At 36.6% G+C, this 21,828-nt stretch overlaps 1 protein-coding gene and 1 long non-coding RNA gene across 7 annotated transcripts in view; both read right to left on the bottom strand.

The window, feature by feature from the left end:
• Window positions 1-257: 257 nt before the first annotated feature.
• LOC105987337 lies at window positions 258-4,113 on the bottom strand. Its single transcript, XR_001175155.1, has 4 exons — window positions 3,927-4,113; window positions 1,183-1,290; window positions 447-531; window positions 258-363 (listed from the first exon to the last, which is right to left on the bottom strand). It is a non-coding gene; the product is annotated as an uncharacterized LOC105987337 (long non-coding RNA).
• A 3,077-nt stretch (window positions 4,114-7,190) lies between these two features.
• The window catches only part of Slc38a9 (solute carrier family 38, member 9), a 63,567-nt gene continuing 48,929 nt past the window's right edge, over window positions 7,191-21,828 (bottom strand). For 5 of the 6 annotated variants that reach the window (XM_013018647.1, XM_013018645.1, XM_013018646.1 and 2 more), the window contains exons 12-15: window positions 17,909-18,022; window positions 14,795-14,943; window positions 10,446-10,535; window positions 7,191-9,131 (exon numbers count right to left, since the gene is read on the bottom strand). In XM_013018647.1, the coding sequence (XP_012874101.1) occupies window positions 8,966-9,131; window positions 10,446-10,535; window positions 14,795-14,943; window positions 17,909-18,022 (519 nt within the window). In that variant the 3' untranslated portion in view covers window positions 7,191-8,965. Of the gene's footprint in view, window positions 9,132-10,445; window positions 10,536-14,794; window positions 14,944-17,908; window positions 18,023-21,828 lie in introns of those variants that run through there. The other variant, XM_013018650.1, reaches the window with a different exon arrangement.

Genomic DNA, 21,828 nt, shown 5'->3' with positions numbered 1-21,828 from the left:
CATGTTTAAACAAAGATAACCTGAGATAGAGGAAGTTTTATTTCCATTTTTACTCATTTTCTATAACCACCTGAGAATGAAATAGTTCCGTGTTGGGATTATAGGAAATTTACTTGCCCAGCTTCCCCATGAGGGAAGCGGGTATGGAGCATTTGACTCATCTTTCAGGATTACTTTGAAGAAAGAGGACATTCGAAAAGTCATCTGAAAACAGAGCACACCAATCCCAAAGGGAGGCTAGCAATACATTTCCCACTGATAACACCAAATCCTGGATGCACTCTGGACAGTCATTTCAATTCTTTCTTACAGTCAGAAAGGCCTCTGAAGCTCATTTGAATCTGGAATTATTTCATATGTTGGCTGGAAATTACAAAGGAAAATTTCAGAAAATTTCAAAGGACACTTTTAACTGCTCTTCATTAGACATAAACTCAGCAATTTACTTCTTAAGATTAGGTTGAATTTAGCACTGGTTGAGTCAAAATCTGCTTCTATCTCTGAGCAGTTCTTGCTGTTGTCAATGTAGCTCTATGTGGACAGGAGAAGAGAATATGGCCCATTGTCTTACCAGATGCTAATTATGGTCTGGATTCAACAAAAACCATCTGTCCTCCACGAAGGGAAAGTAACAAGAGACACTGAAGCCAGGCTGAGCTTTTTGTGACGGGGCACACTTTTTTTTTTTTTAACTGAGGCTCACATTGTAGTTTGTGATTAGCAAGCAAAAAACAAAACAATTACGAAAGCTGACATGGTTTGTGGATTTTCTCTGCTAATGATAAAATCTCTAGCCAAATCTCAGAATGGAACAGGGCAACTTGAGCCTGTATAGTTCCAGCTGCTCAGAAAGTTGAGGCAGGAGCATCTCCTGAGCTTAGGAGTTGGCAGCCAGTTTGGGCAACATAGGAAGACCCTGTCTGTCACAGAGTCTTCTTTAGAAAGAGGAAACAGACTTTGAAACAGCAAATTTTTGCTTACATTATGTATTTACACATGACACAATTGATGCTTCATTATTCTTTTTGTACTTCTGGGAAACATACAATAAAAGCAGTATCCAAGAACGCAAGCAATTTTATCATTATTTATAACCACTGATAATTTAATTGAAAGCATGAATGACTGAGATAGTATTGATGAACATGTAGAATAAATGTTCAATATTTGGTTTCTACTTACTTGTAATAGAGTAATACTTTCACATTAATCTTGACATTTTCACTTTTTAGTATTCTTTTCCTATGGAAGACTTCTATTATGTACTAGGGACAATAGGGTCTAAACCAGCTAAAATGCAAAGAAAAAAGTTGGGTGAATGCTTAGCATTCAATTTTAAAAACTTGGTTTTCAAGCTCTAGAACCAAGAAAGGAGTGTATCCCCAGCTTGCTGTATCCTCGCCAGCAAGGAGTACTGTAATTGTCTTTTGTTAATAACATGTTAGAAAATTGTTTTCCTTTGTTATTGTATAGCTGTTAGTCATTGTACTTTTGTGTGAATTGTTTATGTTCTTCTCCAAGTTTTGCACTGGAATATCTTGGATCACTCCTTATTTTCTGTATTAACATTCTGTATCATTCATACACAGTATTTTCCTAGGGTGAATCTTTTCTTATAGTTTCTGATGTTTTGGACCTATAAGTGTGTGTGTGTGTGTGTGTGTGTTTGTGTGTGTGTTGCTATAGATCAAACCTGGGCCTTATACATGCTAACCAAGCACTTTGCTACATCCTCAGCTCCAAGTTTAATATTTTTATATAATAAAAGTTTCTTTTCCAATGTTACCTTTCTGCCAATAGGTAGGTGCTGGGGATATAATAATCAAAATAGTGTGGGAGAGATGAGTCACTCACAGGAGACAATCTCTGAGCAGTTGGGGGTTATGGAGTATGTGGTATAACTGCACTCAGAACACTACAGAAATGAAGCAAAGTCAGGGAAAAATCTTACCAATCTTTGCTTTATTTTCAGAGAATTCTCTTGAACTAACCTGATGAATTAAAACAATTTCTGCAAAAGGCTAAATCTGATTACCATGGAACGTTATCCATGCTCTAGCAAGGAGGCAAAAAGTCATCAGAAATAAAGAGAATGATTTTTAAACCAAGTGAATAATTTTATTTATTTTTTGGTCATGGGGCCTGAACTCTGGGCCTGTGCGCTGTCCCTCAGCTCTTCAGCTCAAGGCTAGCACTCTTACCACTTGAGCCACAGCACCACTTCCGGCTTTTTCTGCTTATGTGGTGCTGAGGAATTGAACCCAGGGCATGCAAGGTAAGCACTCTACCACTGAGCCACCTTCCAAGATCTTATTTTATTTTTTATGAGAATAATTTCAAAAGATTTAGAAAAACAACAAACTATACCTTCAGCAAGATTTCATATCAGAATTTAGAGGAGTAGGGCTGTAGACGACTTAGACTTGGCTTTTATACAACAAACTACTAGCGTATGTGAACAATAAAAACAATCTTTCTTGTAATCAGAGAAGTGCCAACTGAAACAGAACACCATTTAATCCAATCAGATCAGCAAACAGAGTTCTGGGATAGGGACCTTTTTATAGTGACAGTGTGAGTACAAATTAGGATACTTTTTAAAGAATGTAATTTGGCTATATTTATAAAGCATTAAATTTATAATCCCTAACTTATCAATTCTACTTCCTGTAAACTTTTATGTGAATAGATATAGTAAAAATATATACATAAGGATTTATGACTTGTTCACTGGCTTGCTCCGAAGGCACCCTACAACTTGAATGACACTTCTAACCTTGTTCTTTGCCAGTTATTTTGAAGATGATGTCTTGTGGATGATGCCTTCTGTACAGGCTGGTTTTGAACCTCTGTACTCCATATCTGAGTCTCCTAAGTAGCTACTGGTGTCTAAATGCTAAATCCTTTTCCTTCTTTTTTTTTTCCAGGGCTGAGGACCGAACCCAGGGCCTTGTGCGTGCTGGGTGGGTGCCCTTCCGCTGGGCTAAACCCCCAGCCCCTAAATCCTTTTCCTTCTAAATGCTAAAATATTTATCAAATAGTGCAGTTATGGGTTTTCTTTAATGTCTCTTGAATTTTCTAGTTTTTCTTTTTTTCCCTTCTGTGCTAGGGATTGAACCAGGGCCTACTGCTGGCCAGTCAAGTTTGACCACTTATGGCATGTTCTTAGCCCAAATTTCTTTTCTTAAAGGACAAGTGTGTTTTTGCAACCTGTCTTGCTGTATTGGGGGAAATCTTCAAGTGGGAGGTGGTGAGATCCTGGTGGAGGACCAAGAGGCTTTGAGTACTCCAAGAGATAGTTGCGCCATTGAAACCTGACCAAATATTGCACTTTGGTCTAAGGCCTAGGAGGTGCTGGGCCTGATGGGCAGCTTTGTGAAAGCAATTATTTCCTATTGTGCTTAAGCAATGATCCGATCAGAAAATCCAACCATGCACCTCTTTTCTCACTCAAAAGCCAGCTACCCATGAAAGCTGTCCTGATTGTGTTTTACCCGTTAGAACTTCTGAGATGCTGCGTACTGATTCTGTCACCATATGAAATCCTGTCTCCCTATCATGGCATGTCCAACATTCTGCTTGGAGATGTGCAAACTTTAGGAAGTTCCCGGGTAACTGAGAAAAGGGGAAATAATTTCCAACCTGAGGTTATGGTTTGTAAGCTGAAGTGTTATGATTTATGTCAACTTAGTTGGGTTATAGTACCAGATATTTGGCCAAATAAATCTGATCATAGTTATGAAAGTTTAAGATTAAACCTTCCATAAGTCAATTTAGTTGAAGTTCTTAAGATGACTTTGGTCCTCCTTCTGCTTTCATAGTTGGGTATAGCACCAGCTCTTGCCTCCAGCCTATAATGTATCCTACATATTGTTGATTTGCCAACCTCCTCAATCACACAGTTCCTTAAAAATCATACCACTTACCTCAACACTATATCCATTTCTCCTATTGGTCTATTCCCCTGGAGATGCTGGCTCATGTGATTCTTTGGGATGAATGAAATAGGAAGAGAGCAATAGGGTCATCCTCATTCTATTAGTATACATACACGAATCATTATTCCCCCAAGAAAATTAGGACTAAATGGTCATGGTTGGATTAAAAGAAGTATTATTTGCATTATTACAATCACTTTTGTTGTTGTTGGTCATGGGGCTTGAACTGTAGGCCTGGACGTTGTCCCTTAACTCTTCAGCTCAAGACTAGCTGAGTCACATGGCCTCTCCGGTTTTCTGGTGGTTAACTGGAGATAAGAGTCTCACAGACTTTCCTGTGCAGGCTGGCTTTGAACTGTGATCCTCAGACCTCAGATCCTTAGCTAGGATTAGAGGTGTAAGCCTGGCACAACCATTTGTTTTTGTAGAAGAAATCTGATGTATTATAGATGCAGTTTATTCAGATAGTCTAGAACAGAGCTATGACTAGACTAGTTTCTCTAGGCTTCATATTTTTCTTACCATTCAAACATATAGATGGCTAGGTAAGCAGTCTGAGATAAAGGGGATGCAAATTTTCAGTTTTCAAAAAGACATGGCCTTAGCCAGGTGTGGTGGCTCATACCTGTAATCCTAGCTACAAAGGAGGCTGAGATCTGAGAATCATGGTTCAAAGCCAGCCCAGGGAAGGAAAGTCTGTGAGACTATCTCCAGTTAATACCAGAAAACCGGAAGTGGTGCTGTGGCTTAAGTGATAGATTGCCTTGAGCTGAAGAGCTGAGGGAGAGCATCCAGGCCCAGAGTTCAAGCCCTATGACCGACAAAAAACAAGCAAGCAAACAAACAAACAAAAACATGGCCTTAATTAACCTTTTCAGAAGAGTTGGGAAATCAAGAAAAATGATACTAGAAGAAAAAAAAAAGAGTAAAAAGAGGCCAGAGCTCTTTATTAGCTTAAATGGCTCTGGAAAATTATGACTTTTCCAGAGATTTTTGCCAGAAGTGTCAATTGATTTAAATCTTTTTAAAGGGAGAGACCACAACAGTTTGCTTTCCTATAGAAATGGTCTTTTTAGGTGTTAGCTAACAATATGAAAGTTTAGAAGATCAGAACACTAAAGATTGCTCCTTATGGCCTCATGTGAGCACAGACACAGTTACCTGAGAAATCTGACCCTATATAAGAAGGAACCCAGCTTTTTCCTGATCTGAGGCCAGTTCTGAGGGCAACAGAATCTCCCAGCCAAATTCTATTACACAAAATCCCAGAGATATTTTCAAAAATAATTCTAATTTAATTTCTTCTTATAAAAAGATAAATTGCATTCCAGAAAATATTGTTTAGATTATGAGGTTCCCATCAGTGCTGTTTTGCAATATGTGTTTATAGTTTCTGAAGTGAAGTCAGCAGCATACAACTATAACTATATAACTGGGTTGGGTTTATGCACATGTGGAGGCTATACTTCACTTTGGATCAACAAATGTTTGTTAACATTCCACTACCTATGTGTCAACTACGTTTGCATTTGGTTTTGAACATTTGAATAGGGATAAAATGAGTTAAAAACAAAACCACAACTAGATTCTAAAAAGCAATGTTTGTAAAGAAAATATGCAGCATCAATATTTTCTTCTGTTAGCAATGAACTCAAATATCTGACATTCTTGAATATTTAAAACTAAAGTTTCTGGAGAGAAGGTTTTATAGAATCTTTCTGTTTGTAAGACCTAATGTGTTACTAATTATTTCCTTTATTGCCCAATTGTGCTTTGCTATCCAAGATTCACAAAAACAAATATTGCAATATGTTAAAGATACAAAGAGAGAATAAATAACTCCATGAAACATCACCTCTATACAAATAAATTTTGGCATTTGCTATATTTAAATTTTTATTTAATTAAAAAAGATTAAACTACAAAAGGGCAAAGAAAATTAGAGCACAAAGAAGCTAAACACATTTCATCAAACATGTCTTAGAGGAAATTTATGCAAGCACTTAATAACATACATGAATCTATTTGCTGATGAACATACCAAAAGTAAAATTTGCAGAGCTATTAGTAGGAACCTGAAGATGTCTTTGAGGCTTTATAACGCAGTTATTACCACCTGTTCCTTAAGTACCAACAGAAAGAACTCATCTGTTTCTCCTTTAAGAGTTCTTCACAAAAACTGTCTTGCTTCATTTTAACTGTGTAGTTTCTCTACTAGATTAAAAGTACCTTTAGGATATGCATGAACTGTTACATATCTTTATGCATATCTTTATCTCCTCCAAAGCAATGAACATCACTGAACATCAATTATTTATGGAAATGAATACAAAACAACAAATAAACAACAAATAAAAATTCTCTTGGTAAAGTCCAAGAAGAAATAGAAAACTTCTCTACAATTACAGTTAGTGGTTCCATAGTATTTTCAAAATATATTTATCATAAATTTCCCTAATATAGTCCCTTTTTATGGATAAATTGTTCTTATTCCAATGAAATAGTGTAAGATTTGATGTGACCTGGTTTCCAACTTATTTACATTTTTTTGTCCTTTTGGGTTTAGTATTAGCATACTACATATCCATCCATAGGTTTTCTAAAGACCCTTTGAAATCCATTTAAAGAATTTAACTATAATGTCCTTTTTTGGTTAGCTGTGGGGCATGAACTTAGTTCCTGGGCAACTGTCCCTGAACTCTTTTTGCTCAAGGCTAGTGTTCTACTAGTCTGGGCCACAGCGCACCTTCCAGTTTTTGAGTGGTTAACTGAAGATAAAAGTCTCTTAGCGACTTTTCTGCCTGGACTGGCTTTGAACCATGATCCTCAGATCTCAGCCTCCTGACTAGCTAGGATTACAAGTGTAAGCCACCAGGGTCCAGTGTAACCTTACTGTCTTTTATGGTGAGATAAATAAGCTAAATTTAAACAAACTAAGGTTAACCACATCAGAACAAAGAGTGAAAGCATTTAAATTAGGTTAGAGATAAAAGGAGAGCTCAAAACTGTCATGTTATTTAAATGAGCTCTTGTCATTTTAATATGTGAACTAAGAAACACTCAGTTTTCTGACCATGTTCAATAACAAGCTAAAGAGTCAATCTCATGAAAAGAAACTTAGGAAGACAAAGCCATTCAGCTAGAAGGTCTAACATAGGATTTTAAAAGTTCTAAATTATTAACTCTTCCAAAAGGACAAAAACAATGATTCATACTCTTATGTTTAGAAAATAATGTTCTTGTCACTTTTGTTCATGAAATAGGCAAAATCACATCAAATCACCTTAACACATACATTTAAATACATTATTAAAAAGAGGCAATGGAAACATACTTTTAAAGTTCTTAAAAGACAGGGGAGGCAACTAGGAATATAAACAGGGATTAAGCCTAGAACAGCTCTTAAAAGTACCCAGTTTTGAATCCTGTCAGTTAACTGAACAAGACAGAAGCCATTTATAAGTTCCAGAGGTTTAAGAGCACCTTGCACTACCTGTCCCTTATACTCCTAAGACAGGTTGACAAAGAGGTCAAGAATGTAATTCATGGGGTTGGAAGCATAGCTCAGGTGGCAGAGCAGCAGCCAATGAGTGAAAGTGTCAGATAGTCTTGGATAAAAAAAAAAATCTAATTCACAATTTTCTACTTAACCTAAGAAAAGTCTCGACTAACAAAAACTTTTTAGACCATCTCCATAATAAACACAACTATGTTCAAAAGATGAACATAAGGTTTGTAGAAATGAAATGGCACAGTGTTTGAGATTGACTCTAAAAATACTTCGGTGGAAAAAAAGGACACTGAATAGATACACCATGTCATCATTTTTGTTCATCTACATACTGCTCTGGAATCTGTATCATTATGACACATTTCAAAAAAAAACAACAACAGAAATGTTAGCCTAAAATTAGTTGTCAGTAGTCTTGGGCTGAACACAGAGGCTGTAGTATAGGGAAGACATTTAGATTTAGCTTGGGAGAAAAATGAAGAGTGTTAGTTGCAAGAGTCCAGATTCCTAATCCTCCTTTCAGGTCTAAGTTTTCCTTGAGACATTTAACTCTACCCAGCCAGTTACAGGTGTAAGCACAGGGAGTCTCCAGAAGGTCATACTCTGAAGAGAATGAACCTATCCCTATGGTATAAAAATCACTTCTATCCCCAGAGAATGAGGATATACTGGGCATAGCCTCAACCTCCTTGCCCCTTCTACACTCTCTTTCTCTCTTGCAGGTCCTTAAATGCCCCTCCTATGCCCATTGGGCCTGTCATGACAATCTATGAAATTTTTGGGCATCCAAAAAGCCAAGACATTCCCTGTACTTTGGAGACAATCATTCTCATTCCTATGCTGAACTTGGGTCTGGATTTAGAAAACATACATCACTGGAACTGCATTAGAAATGAAGAGTCAGACAGTAACAAACTCTCCTACATTATTTTGTTAACATTTTCTGATCACGAGGTTAATACTGATACAACTTCTAAACTTTTGTTCTTCAAATATAGTCAGCTAAAAATTCATTTTATTAGCACTGATGCCATGGAAACTTCTTTTTTAAGAATGAGGTATTTGGTTTACTGTCTCAAACAGTAGAAGTTAAGTAAACTGTAAAAATGGTTTAGTAAGTAAATGAAAATGAATGTAGAGAAATAGAAAACAAGCTCTAGGCAATATGCTATCATTATACCCTAAGAATCCCTGCTGTAGCCAAAATATATCCCTCTACTTCATACTTATAAAAAAAAACAAAATTCAGTAGGACTTCCCCTATATTTCTCCCAGAAAATACAAATAAGAATGAAGAGATGAGTGAATATGAGAAAGATCAAGAGTCCAATACGATCATTCTTACTGCCCTTTTTCCAGTCTACAAAGAATATGTATTAATGCACCAGTTCCCTTGTTTTCAGATTTTCTTAGAAAAACATTTAGAATTACAGCAACAATAGCATTTACAAGTGAGTTTATGTAGAACTGTTGTTGAGGTTCAAAATACCATGAAAGATCTTGAGAAAACTAATTTTCACATAAAAAACTGAACGATCAGGTTAGCCAAGCCCAAAATGATGATGAACATGTGAAAGATTAGTTTAGGCCATGTCAGACGCTCTTCTTGGTAGAGGGAAATTATATAGATGAGAGAAGGATATATGAATACAAAGGCCAGGCCACATGCTGCTCCTGAATATCTGCAAAATAAAAGCTTTTCAAGTTAATATGCATCTTATATTTTGCTTTTTATAATTTATAATTAAAGTATTGTAAAATTTAAATATTACTTAGTTTCATATTGCAACAAAATTATTTTTATTTATTTGTTGCTTATATTTGGGCTTAAAACTCATTTTATTTGTTAATGCAAGATTATTATGTGCTGCCTGTCTTTGTAGCATTTGCTTGACAAAGAATTTTTATTCATCCTTCAAATCTCCACAGTTCTCTGTGTTTTGGTGATGGTAGCTGCTCCCCCCAGAAACATTTGGAGATGGGTCTTCTATCTTTGATCTTTAAAAACTAATTACACATTCTGAGTTTATGTGAGAATGTTCATATCTGTTTAATAATGAAAACAGATGAGTGGCTAAGTGGCAGTCAGCATTATTACCAAAGATAGTAACAAAAAATATCTTCCTTTTCCAGTTTTAAGGAAAAGTTTATAGGAATTTCACAAGTCCATTATATTCATAGCTAATAATCTATTCTTGTTTCTTGTTTCTTCTTACTTTCTTGGGTAAGATTTTTTTTTAATATATAAAGCAACTCTACTTTGCCATGTATATTAAGGGAGAGCAAGCAGACCATTCTGAATCGAGTTTCCCATGAGAATCTAGGGTTACAACTTTATCATTAAGAAAACCTCCATCTTGGACCTAAGCTCTTAACTTTCTGACAATTAAAATAGCTTTGGCATATAAAGGACTTTGTGGGTTCTCCCAAGAAGCTATATACTGAAAATAACTATATTTCATATGATGAGAAAAAAGAGAGTGCAAGGTATATCTGAGGCTAAGGATAACAAGGCTTCTGGAATCAGTTCTCCACTGGAAATAAACAGAAATGGAATTAAAAAGACAACTCAACTGATATCAGGGAACTGCATTTGCAGAAGACATTTTTTTGGGGGGGTCCGGTCATGGGTCCTGAACTCTGGGCCTGGGCACTGTCCCTCAGCTCTTCAGCTCAAGGCTAGCGCTGCTCTACCACTTGAGCCACAGCACCACTTCTGGTTTTTTTCTTTTTTGCTTATATGGTGCTGAGGAATCGAACCCAGGGCCTCATGCATGCAACGCAAGTGCTCTACCACTGAGCCACCTTCCCAGCCCCAGAAGACATTTTTTGTTTTATGATAACTGAGGTTTGAAACTAGAGAACTAAACCTGAACATTACCAGTTTGAAAAACGTATAGATATTTTATAAAAGTCAATCAACAGTGATAACAAGAGGAAAGGCCTAAAAAATAAAAACCAATATACAAGAAAGCACAATTCTTTATAGGCAGTACCTTATGATCCCTCCTATGTTTGGGTAGAAACAGGCCATGAGCACTCCAGCTCCCACAATAATTATATTAAGAATCAGCACGTGGAAAATGCTAGAGAACAGAGGTTAAAGAAAGAAAAATAAAAACAGGAAAATTATAAACACTAATGGAATGAAATTCATTCATTCTTTTTTTTTTTTTTTGCCAGTCCTGGGGCTTGAACTCAGGGCCTGGGCACTGTCCCTGAACTTCTTTTGCTTAAACCATCACTCTACCACATGAGCCACAGCACTGCTTCTGGCCTTTTCTGTTTATGTCGTACTGAGGAATCAAACCCAGGCTTCATGAATGCTAGGCATACCACTAAGCCAGATTCCTAGACCCTTACTATTCTTTAAAATGAGTGTCTTTAAGCATCCTAATAAAATCACAGAGAAAAGAGATGGCAACATTATACAATGCTGGTCCTGAGACAGTAAAACTTTTTTTAAAATGCAATTATATAAATAGGCTAAATATATTGTAGGCACAAACAGTAGTATGATCAGAGTTCATATTCTTTGATCTACAATTCCATTTAGACTATCTTGAGAAAATAACTATGGCCATAAAAAAGCTAATAAATAAGTTTATGGAAAAAATAGAAGAATTCTAGATTTAGCAAGGCAACAATTTATAGTAAGAATTGTTAAAAACAATTTATTATTATGTTATGGTTAAATTTACCTAGGTAATCTAGAAAAAAGCTAGTTGGATTTTACTACACAAGAAAATCTAGGCAGGTGTGGTGACTCAGGTGTGGTAAGATCAGCTTTTTCAGGAAGTAGAGATGGGGAAGATCACAGTTTGAGGCCAGCCCTGGGCAAAACCTTGAAATTCTACCTGAAAGATAAAGCAAAAAAGGGCTGGAAGTGTGGCTCAAGTGATACAGCACCTGTCTAATAAGTTAGAGACCTTGAGTTCAAATTCTAGTATCACACAAAAAAGAAAAAAAATCCAAAAGCATTTGTAAAAAGAATTACACTGAAAAGACAGAAGTGCATGTGCAGGCATTATGATTTGAAATTTAAGGTAATATAATCTCTTTTCTACAATTAATATATTTGTTGTAAAGTGTTTATCATATTTCTAATAGAAAAATAAATATATATTATCAAGGAAAAGGTAAATAGAGGTTTTTATTTTTCAGACTTACCCACTTAAAACCATTCCCTGTTTACCACAAGTAGAATATTTGCTAAATACTTTAACTAGACATTAACAATACAGTTTGAGAATCAATTTTGGAAACAAAGATAAATGTAGACTAACAAATGTAGACTTGATGCTCAGAAAATAATTCTATTTCTCCCAAAAGATGATTCTCAAAAAAAAACACAACAAAAACAAATGAATACATGAAAGTAATCTTTTGACCTAAATTATCAGAGGTTAATTAATTCCAGATAAGATTATAGAAAGAATTAACCATATGAAAAATTATTTATAAGTGGTTAGTCAGATATCCTGATAAATTATGAAGATAGTCTTCAAAATCTTCCTATTTATTCAGGGACTCCAAGAGTAAAATTGCCTCAGAATTTTGAGATATTGGCTGGGATTTTAATATATTTCTGTGTTGGAAAAGGAAACAACTTTTTATTTTCCCAAATAGCAATTTTTAAAGTATGATTATGAAGTCCAGGGGCTTCCTAATACCCTCCTCCCATGAAGACTTTGAGATTAAAAAAAATCACTTTTATAATTAGTTGTACAAGATATTATCTGCTTTGCAAAAGCAATGTTGGATAAACAGTTGATCCCTTACCATGGATAGGGCAATTGCACCTATCTTTATTATATATTGTATTCTTTATTGCCAAATGTGACCAAAAGAAAAAAAAAACACAAAAAATGTTTTAGTAACAAAGTTCTTGAAAAGACTGGGGCTAGAAGTCAGTGGCAGAACATTTGCTTAACATGTATAAGATTGGATCTCCAGCATTACTGAAAAAAAAAAGAAGAAAAAGAAAGTCCCTGACAAAGGAGTAAAAATTTTATTAAATTTCATACTTTGAATATTTACTTTTTTAATACCCTATGCGGTTAAGTGTTAAGTATATAATAAAGCATACTGAAGTACAATGGTTGCTTTGGGGAAAAATACTTGTGCAATGGAGGCCAAACTAGCTGTTTTCCCCAACAAATGCAATCTCTACTTTAAATATGACCAATGGTCATCCACACTTGGGAGTTTGGCACCCATTTTGTTTTTTCATTTTGTAAGACAGTATCATATTAAGCAGCAGAGGCTGGCCTGGAATGCACAATCCTCCTAATCCTCTTGCCTCCACCTCCCTGGTAGGCAGGTACCATCACACCCAGCAGATGTTTTCTTTTTTCTTTTCTTTTTGGTCGGTCGTGGGGCCTGAACTCTGGGCCTGGCAGCTGTTCCTCAGATCTTCAGCTGAAGGCTAGCACTCTACCACTTGCGCGTCAGCCCCACTTCTAGCTTTTTCTGCTTACGTGGTGCTGAGGAATCGAACCCAGGGCCTCATGCATGCAAGGCAAGCACTCTACCACTGAGCTACCTTCTCAGCCCCCAGATGTTTTCTTTAAAATAAATGAAGAGTTATCACTTAGGAAAACACCTAGCAGAATTTGTTGGCAATGCTAACATTTAAGATTTCCTATAAAAATTAGAATTTTAAGAACTTACATTTGCTATTCTGAACTTGATATAAACGAAATGTGGATTTTAGTATATGGAAGATCTGCAAAATTTATCAAACCAATATTGACCAAATGGTGTGTGTGTGTGTGTCTGGGCCTGAGCACTTCCCTGAGATTTTGTACTTGAGGCCAGCACTCTATCACTTGGAGCTACAGCTCAACTTCTAGCCTTTTGCTAATTAACAAGATAAGAGTCTCATGAACTTTCATGGTTCATTTTGAATCTCCTTTATCCTCCTCACCCTCCTCAGTAGCTAGAATTACAGATGTGAGTCACTAGCACCTGGCAGAGACCAGTAGTTTTTTTTTTTTTTTTTGTCAGTCATTGGCCTGAACTCTGGGCCTGGGCACTGTCCCTCAGCTCAAGGCTAGCGCTCTACCACTTGAGCCACATCGCCACTTCTGGGCTTTTTCTGCTTATGTTCTGAGGAATTGAACCCAGGGCCTCATGCATGCAAGGCAAGCACTCTACCACTGAGCCACCTTCCCAGCCCCAAGAGACCAGTAGTTTTTAATATAGCCAAAATTCAGATTATACATTGTGATCCATACAAACTATAACTTGTTATGTGTTGGCATGGTATCAACTAGCTGAAAAGGCTATTAAAAGTACTCCTACTTTTTTCAACTATGTGAATATTCGTCATACATTTAAATGTAGTTATAGTATATTAGATAATGCAAAAATGGAGAATCCAATTGTCTAAAAGCACTAAAGTGTTTTAGGATATAAAAGAAAAAAAATGTATTTTTTAATAAAATATACATGCTAATGATTTTCTTTTGGCTGTACTGGGGTTTGAACACAGGGTTTCCATTTGCTCAGTATGCTTCGTTGGCTGGCATTCCTCAAGCCTTGCTTTTGCTGGTTATTCTGGAGATGGAGTCTAATGGATTTTTCTGTTTGGACTGTAATCTTCCAGAGCCTACTTAGTAGCTAGGATTACAGGTGTGAGACACTAGCACCTGGCTTTATTATTTATTTAACTTATTTTTTATTTTTTGGAGACAGGGTCTCAGTATGTTACCTAAGCTGGCCTTAAACTCAAGTGTCCTGCTTTAGCCTTCCAAGTAGCTGGTTACAAGTTGTGCCACTGTGCTTTACCTTACTGATTTTTAAGGAAATTAACAAATACCTAAAATTCCAAGTTTTTATTTTTATTTTTTTGTCAGTCCTGGGCTTGAACTCATGGCCTGTGCATTGTCCCTGAGCTACTTCTGCTCAAGGTTAGCATTCTATCACTTGAGCCATAGTGCCACTTCTGGCTTTTTCTGAATATGTGGTACTTATGGAATGAACCCAGGGCTTCATGCATGCTAGACAAGCACTCTATCATTAAGCCACATTCCCAGCCCTAAGTTTTTATTTTTAATGTTAAATATTGGTAGATATTATCTGCGAAATTTGAATCTTAAGATAAACGGAACTGCTATCAGAGCTAATTAACTATACTGGAAGGAATGAACTTTAAATCATTCTAGACAAGTGGCTTCTATTTAAAGTTCTTCTGGGAAAAGGGCACCAGTGAGCTATCCTTAGTAAGGATTTTCATTAGATAAATTTTTATAGCAAAAGGATCAGTCATACTTTAAACTGACCTGTTTGCACAGTCATTTGTTGGTTGGCACATCTTGCTGGTCAAGAGAAGAGTCCTTACCTAGGATAAATGTCACCGAAGACATGGCCCAATAGCTGGACACGAGCCAAGTAGCCTAAGAGTGGGTACACAGTCATCATCTGGAACAACAGGAATATCCTTCCAATGAAGGACAGGATGTCACTGCTAGGGAAGTTGTCTAAAAAGTTCTAATCCAAAAAGAATGAGGTAATGTTAAATTCAATTTAGTACATACAAATTCAAAACTTATTTTAAACACAGGTGCTATGCAAATTGTGTTTTGAGAAATGATGCTCATCTACTATGTACAGCTTTTTTTCTATGAAGAACAGAAATGGAAACTAAACGCTTAAAAACTTGTATGGAAATCTGATATTGGCATATTTTAATTATTTTTTATAATAGTTTCAATTTGCAACTGATTTGACATTAAAAGAAGAACAACAAAGAAAATCTTGTCCTTTACTGCTCTATATAAGGTTCAACCCCAATACCCAAATCTGGTCTTGTTTCTCCTCAACCCCTTCATTCAGTGCAGAGGACTGAATACAGGGCATTTTGCATGCTAGGCAAATACTCTACTATTGCACTATTTCCTAGCCCTTTTTCTGTTTGTTTGTTTGTTTTGGGTCCAGTCGTGGGGCCTGAACTCTGGGCCTGGGCGCTGTCCCTCAGCTCTTCAGCTCAAGGCTAGCGTTCTACCACTTGAGCCACAGCACCACTTCCGGCTTTTTTCTTTTTGCTTATGTGGTGCTGAGGAATCGAACCCAGGGCCTCAGGCATGCAAGGCAAGCGCTCTACCACTGAGCCAACTTCCCAGCCCCTTTGTTTTTTTGAGAGGTCTCATTACATAAATCAGATTGTCCTCAAACCGTAGGACTGTCTCAGCCTCTGGAGTGCTGGCACCATGCTTGACTTCCAAATCTGCTTTTATTATGTGTGCCTGAACTCAGTGCTTTGTGCTTCACTAAGAGCTTTTTTGTTTATGGTTGGTGCTCAACTGTTGCTGTCTGGCATTTTTGTTGATTAGCTGTAAACAGAGTTTCCTGGACTTTTTAGTCTGGGCTGGTGTCAAAGATTGATCCAGAGGTCTCAGCCTTTGGATTATGAATGTGAGTCACTGGCACCCTGGTGGCTCCACATCTGCTTTTAGTATATTTAATAGTAATTAAATTCAATGTTATATCTTCACTAGCTTTCTTGCTTTTATTCTCCTGAAGCACTGAAGCATTTCAAAGTAAAAATTACAGAATAAAGTAAGTATATCAATCGCCTAGTATCATCGTTTATATATAGTCTATTACCAAGTAGATTTATTTCTACATTCTTGTTTTTGGTGTTGTTTTTTAACACACAATCTAGACATGTAGCCTAGACTGAACTTGTTAAGCCCAAGCTGGCATCAAATTCACAATTCTCTTGCTTCCAAGTGCTAAGATTGTAGGCATATGCCATCATACTCGGCTTCTACATTTTTCATAATCATCACATTAGTTTGATATCTAAAAAAAGTTAATGGCCCAAAAATATTTTCCTTCCAAATACAAATACCACAAATATTCCAATTCCCAAAGGAGTAGGCTTTTGTGGGATTGTTCATATTAGGGAAATTTTCAGAAGACTTGGCTGCCAGAGTAATATTGGAATCAAGGAAATCAAGAGAACAAGAACATTTTGAGCTTTCATAACTGCAGTAACCTCTTCAGTAACCTCTTTTACTTTGAGATGAAAACACTATTAACAATCTGCTGAAGTAAGCCTGTAATTCACTAAATCACACTTTATATTGTACTACAATTATCTGTGCAATACTTTATTGGGGGGAGGTAGTATAGAGCCTGAGGCTTGAACTTAGGGCCTGGGCATTGCCCATAAGCTTCTTTTGGTCAAGACTAGTGCTCTACTACTTGAGTCACAGCTTCACTTCCAGCTTTTTGGTAAGTCTCATGGACTTTCCTGCCTGCGCTGGCTTTGAACCATGATCGTCAGATCTCAGCCTCCTAAGTAGCTAGGATTACACATGTGAACCACTGGTGCCTGGCTGAAACACTATTTTTTGATTATTCATAAATTATTATAAATTATTCATTCTCATTAAACTAAGACTACAGTACTCCTAAGTTTTTGGTGGACTAAATCAAATAAAAATTTACTTATGGGGGGCTGGGAAGGTGGCTCAGTGGTAGAGCACTTGCCTTGCCTGCATGAGGCCCTGGATTCGATTCCTCAGCACCACATAAGCAAAAAGAAAAAAGCTGGAAGTGGCATTGTGGCTCAAGTGGTAGAGCGCTAGCCTTGAGCTGAACAGCTGAGGAACAGCATCCAGGCCCAAAGTTCAGGCCCCAAGACCAAACTCCCCCTCCAAAAAAAAATTTTACTTATGGTAACTCTTAGATTTTTTTTCTCTCTCTTTTTAACAAATTATCTTCATTTTTCTGTCTGCTACTCAGTATCAAAGTGGAATCAGATCTATCCTTAAAGACTGATTAGTCAAGATGAGTTTATTCAGGGCATTTCCAGATTTGTCATACGAAGACTGAGTAATATGTACATTCTCTGTGGAGGATTTATAAATTCATGAAAACTCTTAATAACAGTTCTCTACATAAAGAAAAATATATGTCTAATAGTTGTTGATTTGAGGGCTGGGAAGGTGGCTCAGTAGTAGAGTGCTTGCCTTGCATTCATTAGACCCTGGGTTCGATTCCTCAGCACCACATAAGCAAAAGAAAAAAGCTGGAAGTAGTGCTGTGGCTCAAGTGGTAGAGCACTAGCCTTGAGTTGAAGAGCTGAGAGACAGTGCCCAGGCCCAGAGGTCAGGCCCCACAACTGGACCCCCCCCCCATAAAAAAAATAATAGTTGTTGATTTGAGCACTGCACGGTGCTTGAAGGGTAATATATTATTTCAGAATCTGTAAGTGTAATACATGATTTCAGAATCCATAAATATCAAACAGAATATGTGTTATACTAGTTAATGGAAAAGGAGACCCAGAAGGGACAGGAAAAGTGCCAAGATCTCCACATTACAAGCAGATGGTAGAGATGGTGTTCAAACACTGACCTCTATGATTTATATCTTGTCACTGTGTCATCCTGCTTACTATTCATCTAGGAAGTATAAGCAATCAGAGAGGTGCACAGTATCTTACCTGCTCAATACAATCTTTGGATAATGGAGGTGAAGGAAAAGAAGCAAAAACCAGGAATCCTATATACAGATAGGTTATTGTTACCAGCATATAAGCAATACACAGGTCCCTCACCTGTAAATATAGAACAAAATTCCCTGTCAATGTGACAAATATGAACTTATTTCTTTTACCTGGTATGTATGCTATATGTTTTTTTCCAAATTCTTTATTGTGATTAAGTGCTTACATAATTCACAAATTTCACAGTATTGTGGGATAGTGATGCTTAGTTAAAGTCACAAACACATTCTAACTTTCATGGGGCAAATTGTCTATCGTGGTCTATAACATTTATGAGTTCTATGAGCTTTGACAATACAGTTATTTCTGCCACACTGGGTGATATGTACATTTCTTTTGTTTTGTATAGCGTCAGCTGTTCCCTCTTTCCCTCTCGTTCCCTCCCTCCCATCACTGCCGTTGAGTTGCTTAGTTCATTTTGATCAATATCCAGTGCAGCTGATGGGTCCCACTGTTGTTTTTCTCTGATTCCTCCTGTGTGCTATACTTTTAACCTAATCTTCATAGAAACTTAAACTTCATAGAAAATTAAAATCTACATAACTTATAATTAATCTGCCAGGGATTTTTTTAAAAAGCTACTTAGAGCATGCAGACTAAACTATTTTTTGACAAACTTAGGAAGTTAACACAAACTGTGGTTTAACAATATTGAAATTCTGGCTTTATTTAAAAAAGTAATTTACCTACCAAATTATAAAATATCTAACTATAATAATTAAACTAAAGGACAAAAAAGCTATAAGCCACCATCAGTGTGACTTGCACAAATTAAAAAATTCTTTTGTGAATAAGCTTGTACCATCAAAGCATGCCTAAACCTATTAAAATATTTAATAAAGAACAAAAAACTAATTGAAGAATAAGTATTAAAGATCAGCTTAATAAACCTAAACAGTAAACAAAAGAAACCAAAAGGCAGCTGTTCAAATAGCTGCACAATGTTATTACTGGAATCAGTAAACAAATACTGCCCATTAAACGAAGTGGATTGTTTTCTTCAACTGCTGTTCCCACCCTCCCACCCTCACACAAAATAAAAAGCTCCAAGATATTTAATGCAGCCAGCTGTCGGATCCTAACAGAAGAGATTCCACAGCTTGCAATTTTCTTCTACCACATCTGAGGTTATAGCCAAACAATTCAGCACAACTAAACAGTGCCAATAGTCGAAATTTTAGTGTTTTTCACTTAAAACACAAATTACTATGGACAAAAGCTAACAAAGCAGATTAAGACATCAATCTTTTATAACACAGTAAGAATTACTATGTATTTGGAATTGGGGAACATTCTGATTTTTCTAATTTTTTTTTTTTTTTTGGTCAGTTGTGGGGCTTGAACTCTGGGCCTAGGCTCTTCAGCTCAAGGCTAGCGCTCTACCACTTGAGCCACCCTGCTACTTCTGGTTTTCTGAGTGGTTTATTGGAAATCAGAGTCTCACAGACATTCCTGTGTCCAGGACGGCTTTGAACCATGATTCTCAGATCACAGCCTTCTGAGTAGCTAGGATTACAGGCTTGAGCCACCAAGAGCTTGGCTCTGGTTAATTCTTTTTTTTTTTTTTTGTCCATTGTGGGGCTTGAACTCTGGGCCTGGGCGCTGTCCCTCAGCTCTTCAGCTCAAGGAGAGTGTTCTACCACTTGAGCCACAGTGCCACTTCCGGTTTTTCTTGTGGTTTCTGAAGATAGGAGTCTCATGGTCTTTCCTGCCCCGGCTGGCCTTGAACCTTGATCTTCAGATCTCAGCCTCCTGAGTAGCTAGGATTATAGGCGTGAGCCACCAGCGCCCGGCTCTGGTTAATTCTTTAAATGCACCAAAACAATAGCAGTACTTTATAAATTTGAATTTTCATAAATCTAATTAAAAAGCAAGTCACAACAAACTATGAAAAATCTTAAGGTCTTTTCTAAATTGACAACTTGAAAACAAAACCTAAATTATATGGTGGCTACGCCTATAGTTTTAAAGATACACTGATTTAAAGTCATATTGATTCTAGCTCTCCAGACTTTGGAAAATCTTACTGCTTGGGGTTGAGGGATGGAAAGATGACCAAACCTCCAGGGATGGGTTTCAAAATCTTTTTAGTTCATGAAGCTCTACTGCTTATGGCAGCCTAAAATTCAGTCACTCAAGCTTTTGTGTGGGATGAACAGAAATGAACCAGTCAACGCCTATCTTCATACAAAAGGGTAGTAGTCTCCAATTACGATGTTTCAAAGTCATTTAACCCTCAATATAAAAGCCACTCAGAAGCAGAGATAGCCTTGTTAAAAAAAAAATACGAGAGGCAAAACAGATGTGCCAAAAAGAAAGCTACATATAAAGAGGGACAGTCACCATTTCACAGGTAGTTAATTTATATATGCTACCTGATCACATATGTTGGTTTGATTTCCCGTGGAAAAAAAAGTGTACCTTAATATACACTTTGGAAGAAAATGAAGATTCTGTTAAAAATACTGTTATAATAATTCTGTTATAATACTGTTCTCACAGTATTATACACAGATCTCAAATATAGCAACTATTAAGCTATGTCATAATTGTCAGTTTTTTTACTATAAGAATAAATCATGTTCATGACATAAAAGTTTACAAATAGAGAGGAAATGTCCCTTGATATTTAAATAAGAGCCAAATTTAATCATTCCAATATCTTATAGGTATTTTTCTTTAAATTGGTGCACACCACTATTACAAGATCTGCTTCTTGGGACTGGTTCTTTTTTCATTTAATATCTCCAACACCTAGAACAACCCCTCACACACTTCTCAAGGAAGATTTTAAAAAAAATATAAAGAACATTACCTTCAATAGGCTATGTTCTAAGCTACCTCATTTAATCCTCATAATGATGTAGGTACAGTCAATTTCTTCATTTTATAGATGAGCAGAGTTTAAGTGTAGCAAAGTTACAAAACCTGTTCACAGTTACAAGGTAAGTGGCTGCTGAATTCAATATCTAATCAAAGTCTATCTGGTTCTAAATTACATGCCCTTAACTACTGTAATAGAGAGTTTTCCAGTCTGCAGTGTATTTATATCATAGTTAATAAACAACAATAAACAAAAATGAAAAGAAATTATGAGTAACAAGTGTATTACAGCACAGTAAGAGATGCCAAGAGAAATACTAAAACCAGAACAAGCACAGGCTCTATTTCATAGTATTCTAACATACACTCAGTAGAACTGGATTAGGAATTGAACATCTGTTTCCATCTGAAAATATTCTAATGAACAGAAACGATGTTTTATTAGAAAAGCAGCTAAGGCTGAGAGTCATCTGGGAAACACATTACCTACAAATACATGAGACTTGCTGTTTTTGACCTTGAACCCAAGCTACATTGTAGTAGGTTTTAAAATATGTCTTCTTAGGTGAGGTGAGTGGCTCACACTTGTAATTCTGGCTACTCAGGAGTGGGACATTGGGATCACTGTGTGAAGCTATGTCAGGCAAAAAGTTAATAAGACCACTATCTCAATTAATAAGCTAGAAGCATTGGTGCATGGTTATGGTGCATTTAACCTACATGGGAGGTAGAAATAGAAGGATCATGGTTTCAAGTTGGCCGAGGCAAAAAGCAAGACCTTATCTGAAAAACACACTAAAGGAAGAAGGGCTGAAGGTACAGCCTAAGTTCAAGGCCCTGATAGCAAACCCCAGTACTTCCAAAGGAAGGAAAAAGATATGGCTTCTTAAAATCTTATTTTTTTTTAAAAAAGGAAAGAGCTGTATTTTAGAAATGAGGCCCAAAATAAAAATTATATTCAAAGAGATACAAAAGTGACAATATAAGCTGGGAATATGTCAAAAAGCATATATTATAGGTAACTCCTCTGCTTC

This window comes from Dipodomys ordii, unplaced genomic scaffold, assembly GCF_000151885.1.
Source record: "Dipodomys ordii isolate 6190 unplaced genomic scaffold, Dord_2.0 Scaffold41, whole genome shotgun sequence".
NCBI lineage: Eukaryota > Metazoa > Chordata > Mammalia > Rodentia > Heteromyidae > Dipodomys > Dipodomys ordii.
The sequence above is the reverse complement of the archived record's forward strand: the minus strand, read 5'-3'. Positions and strand labels throughout refer to the sequence as shown.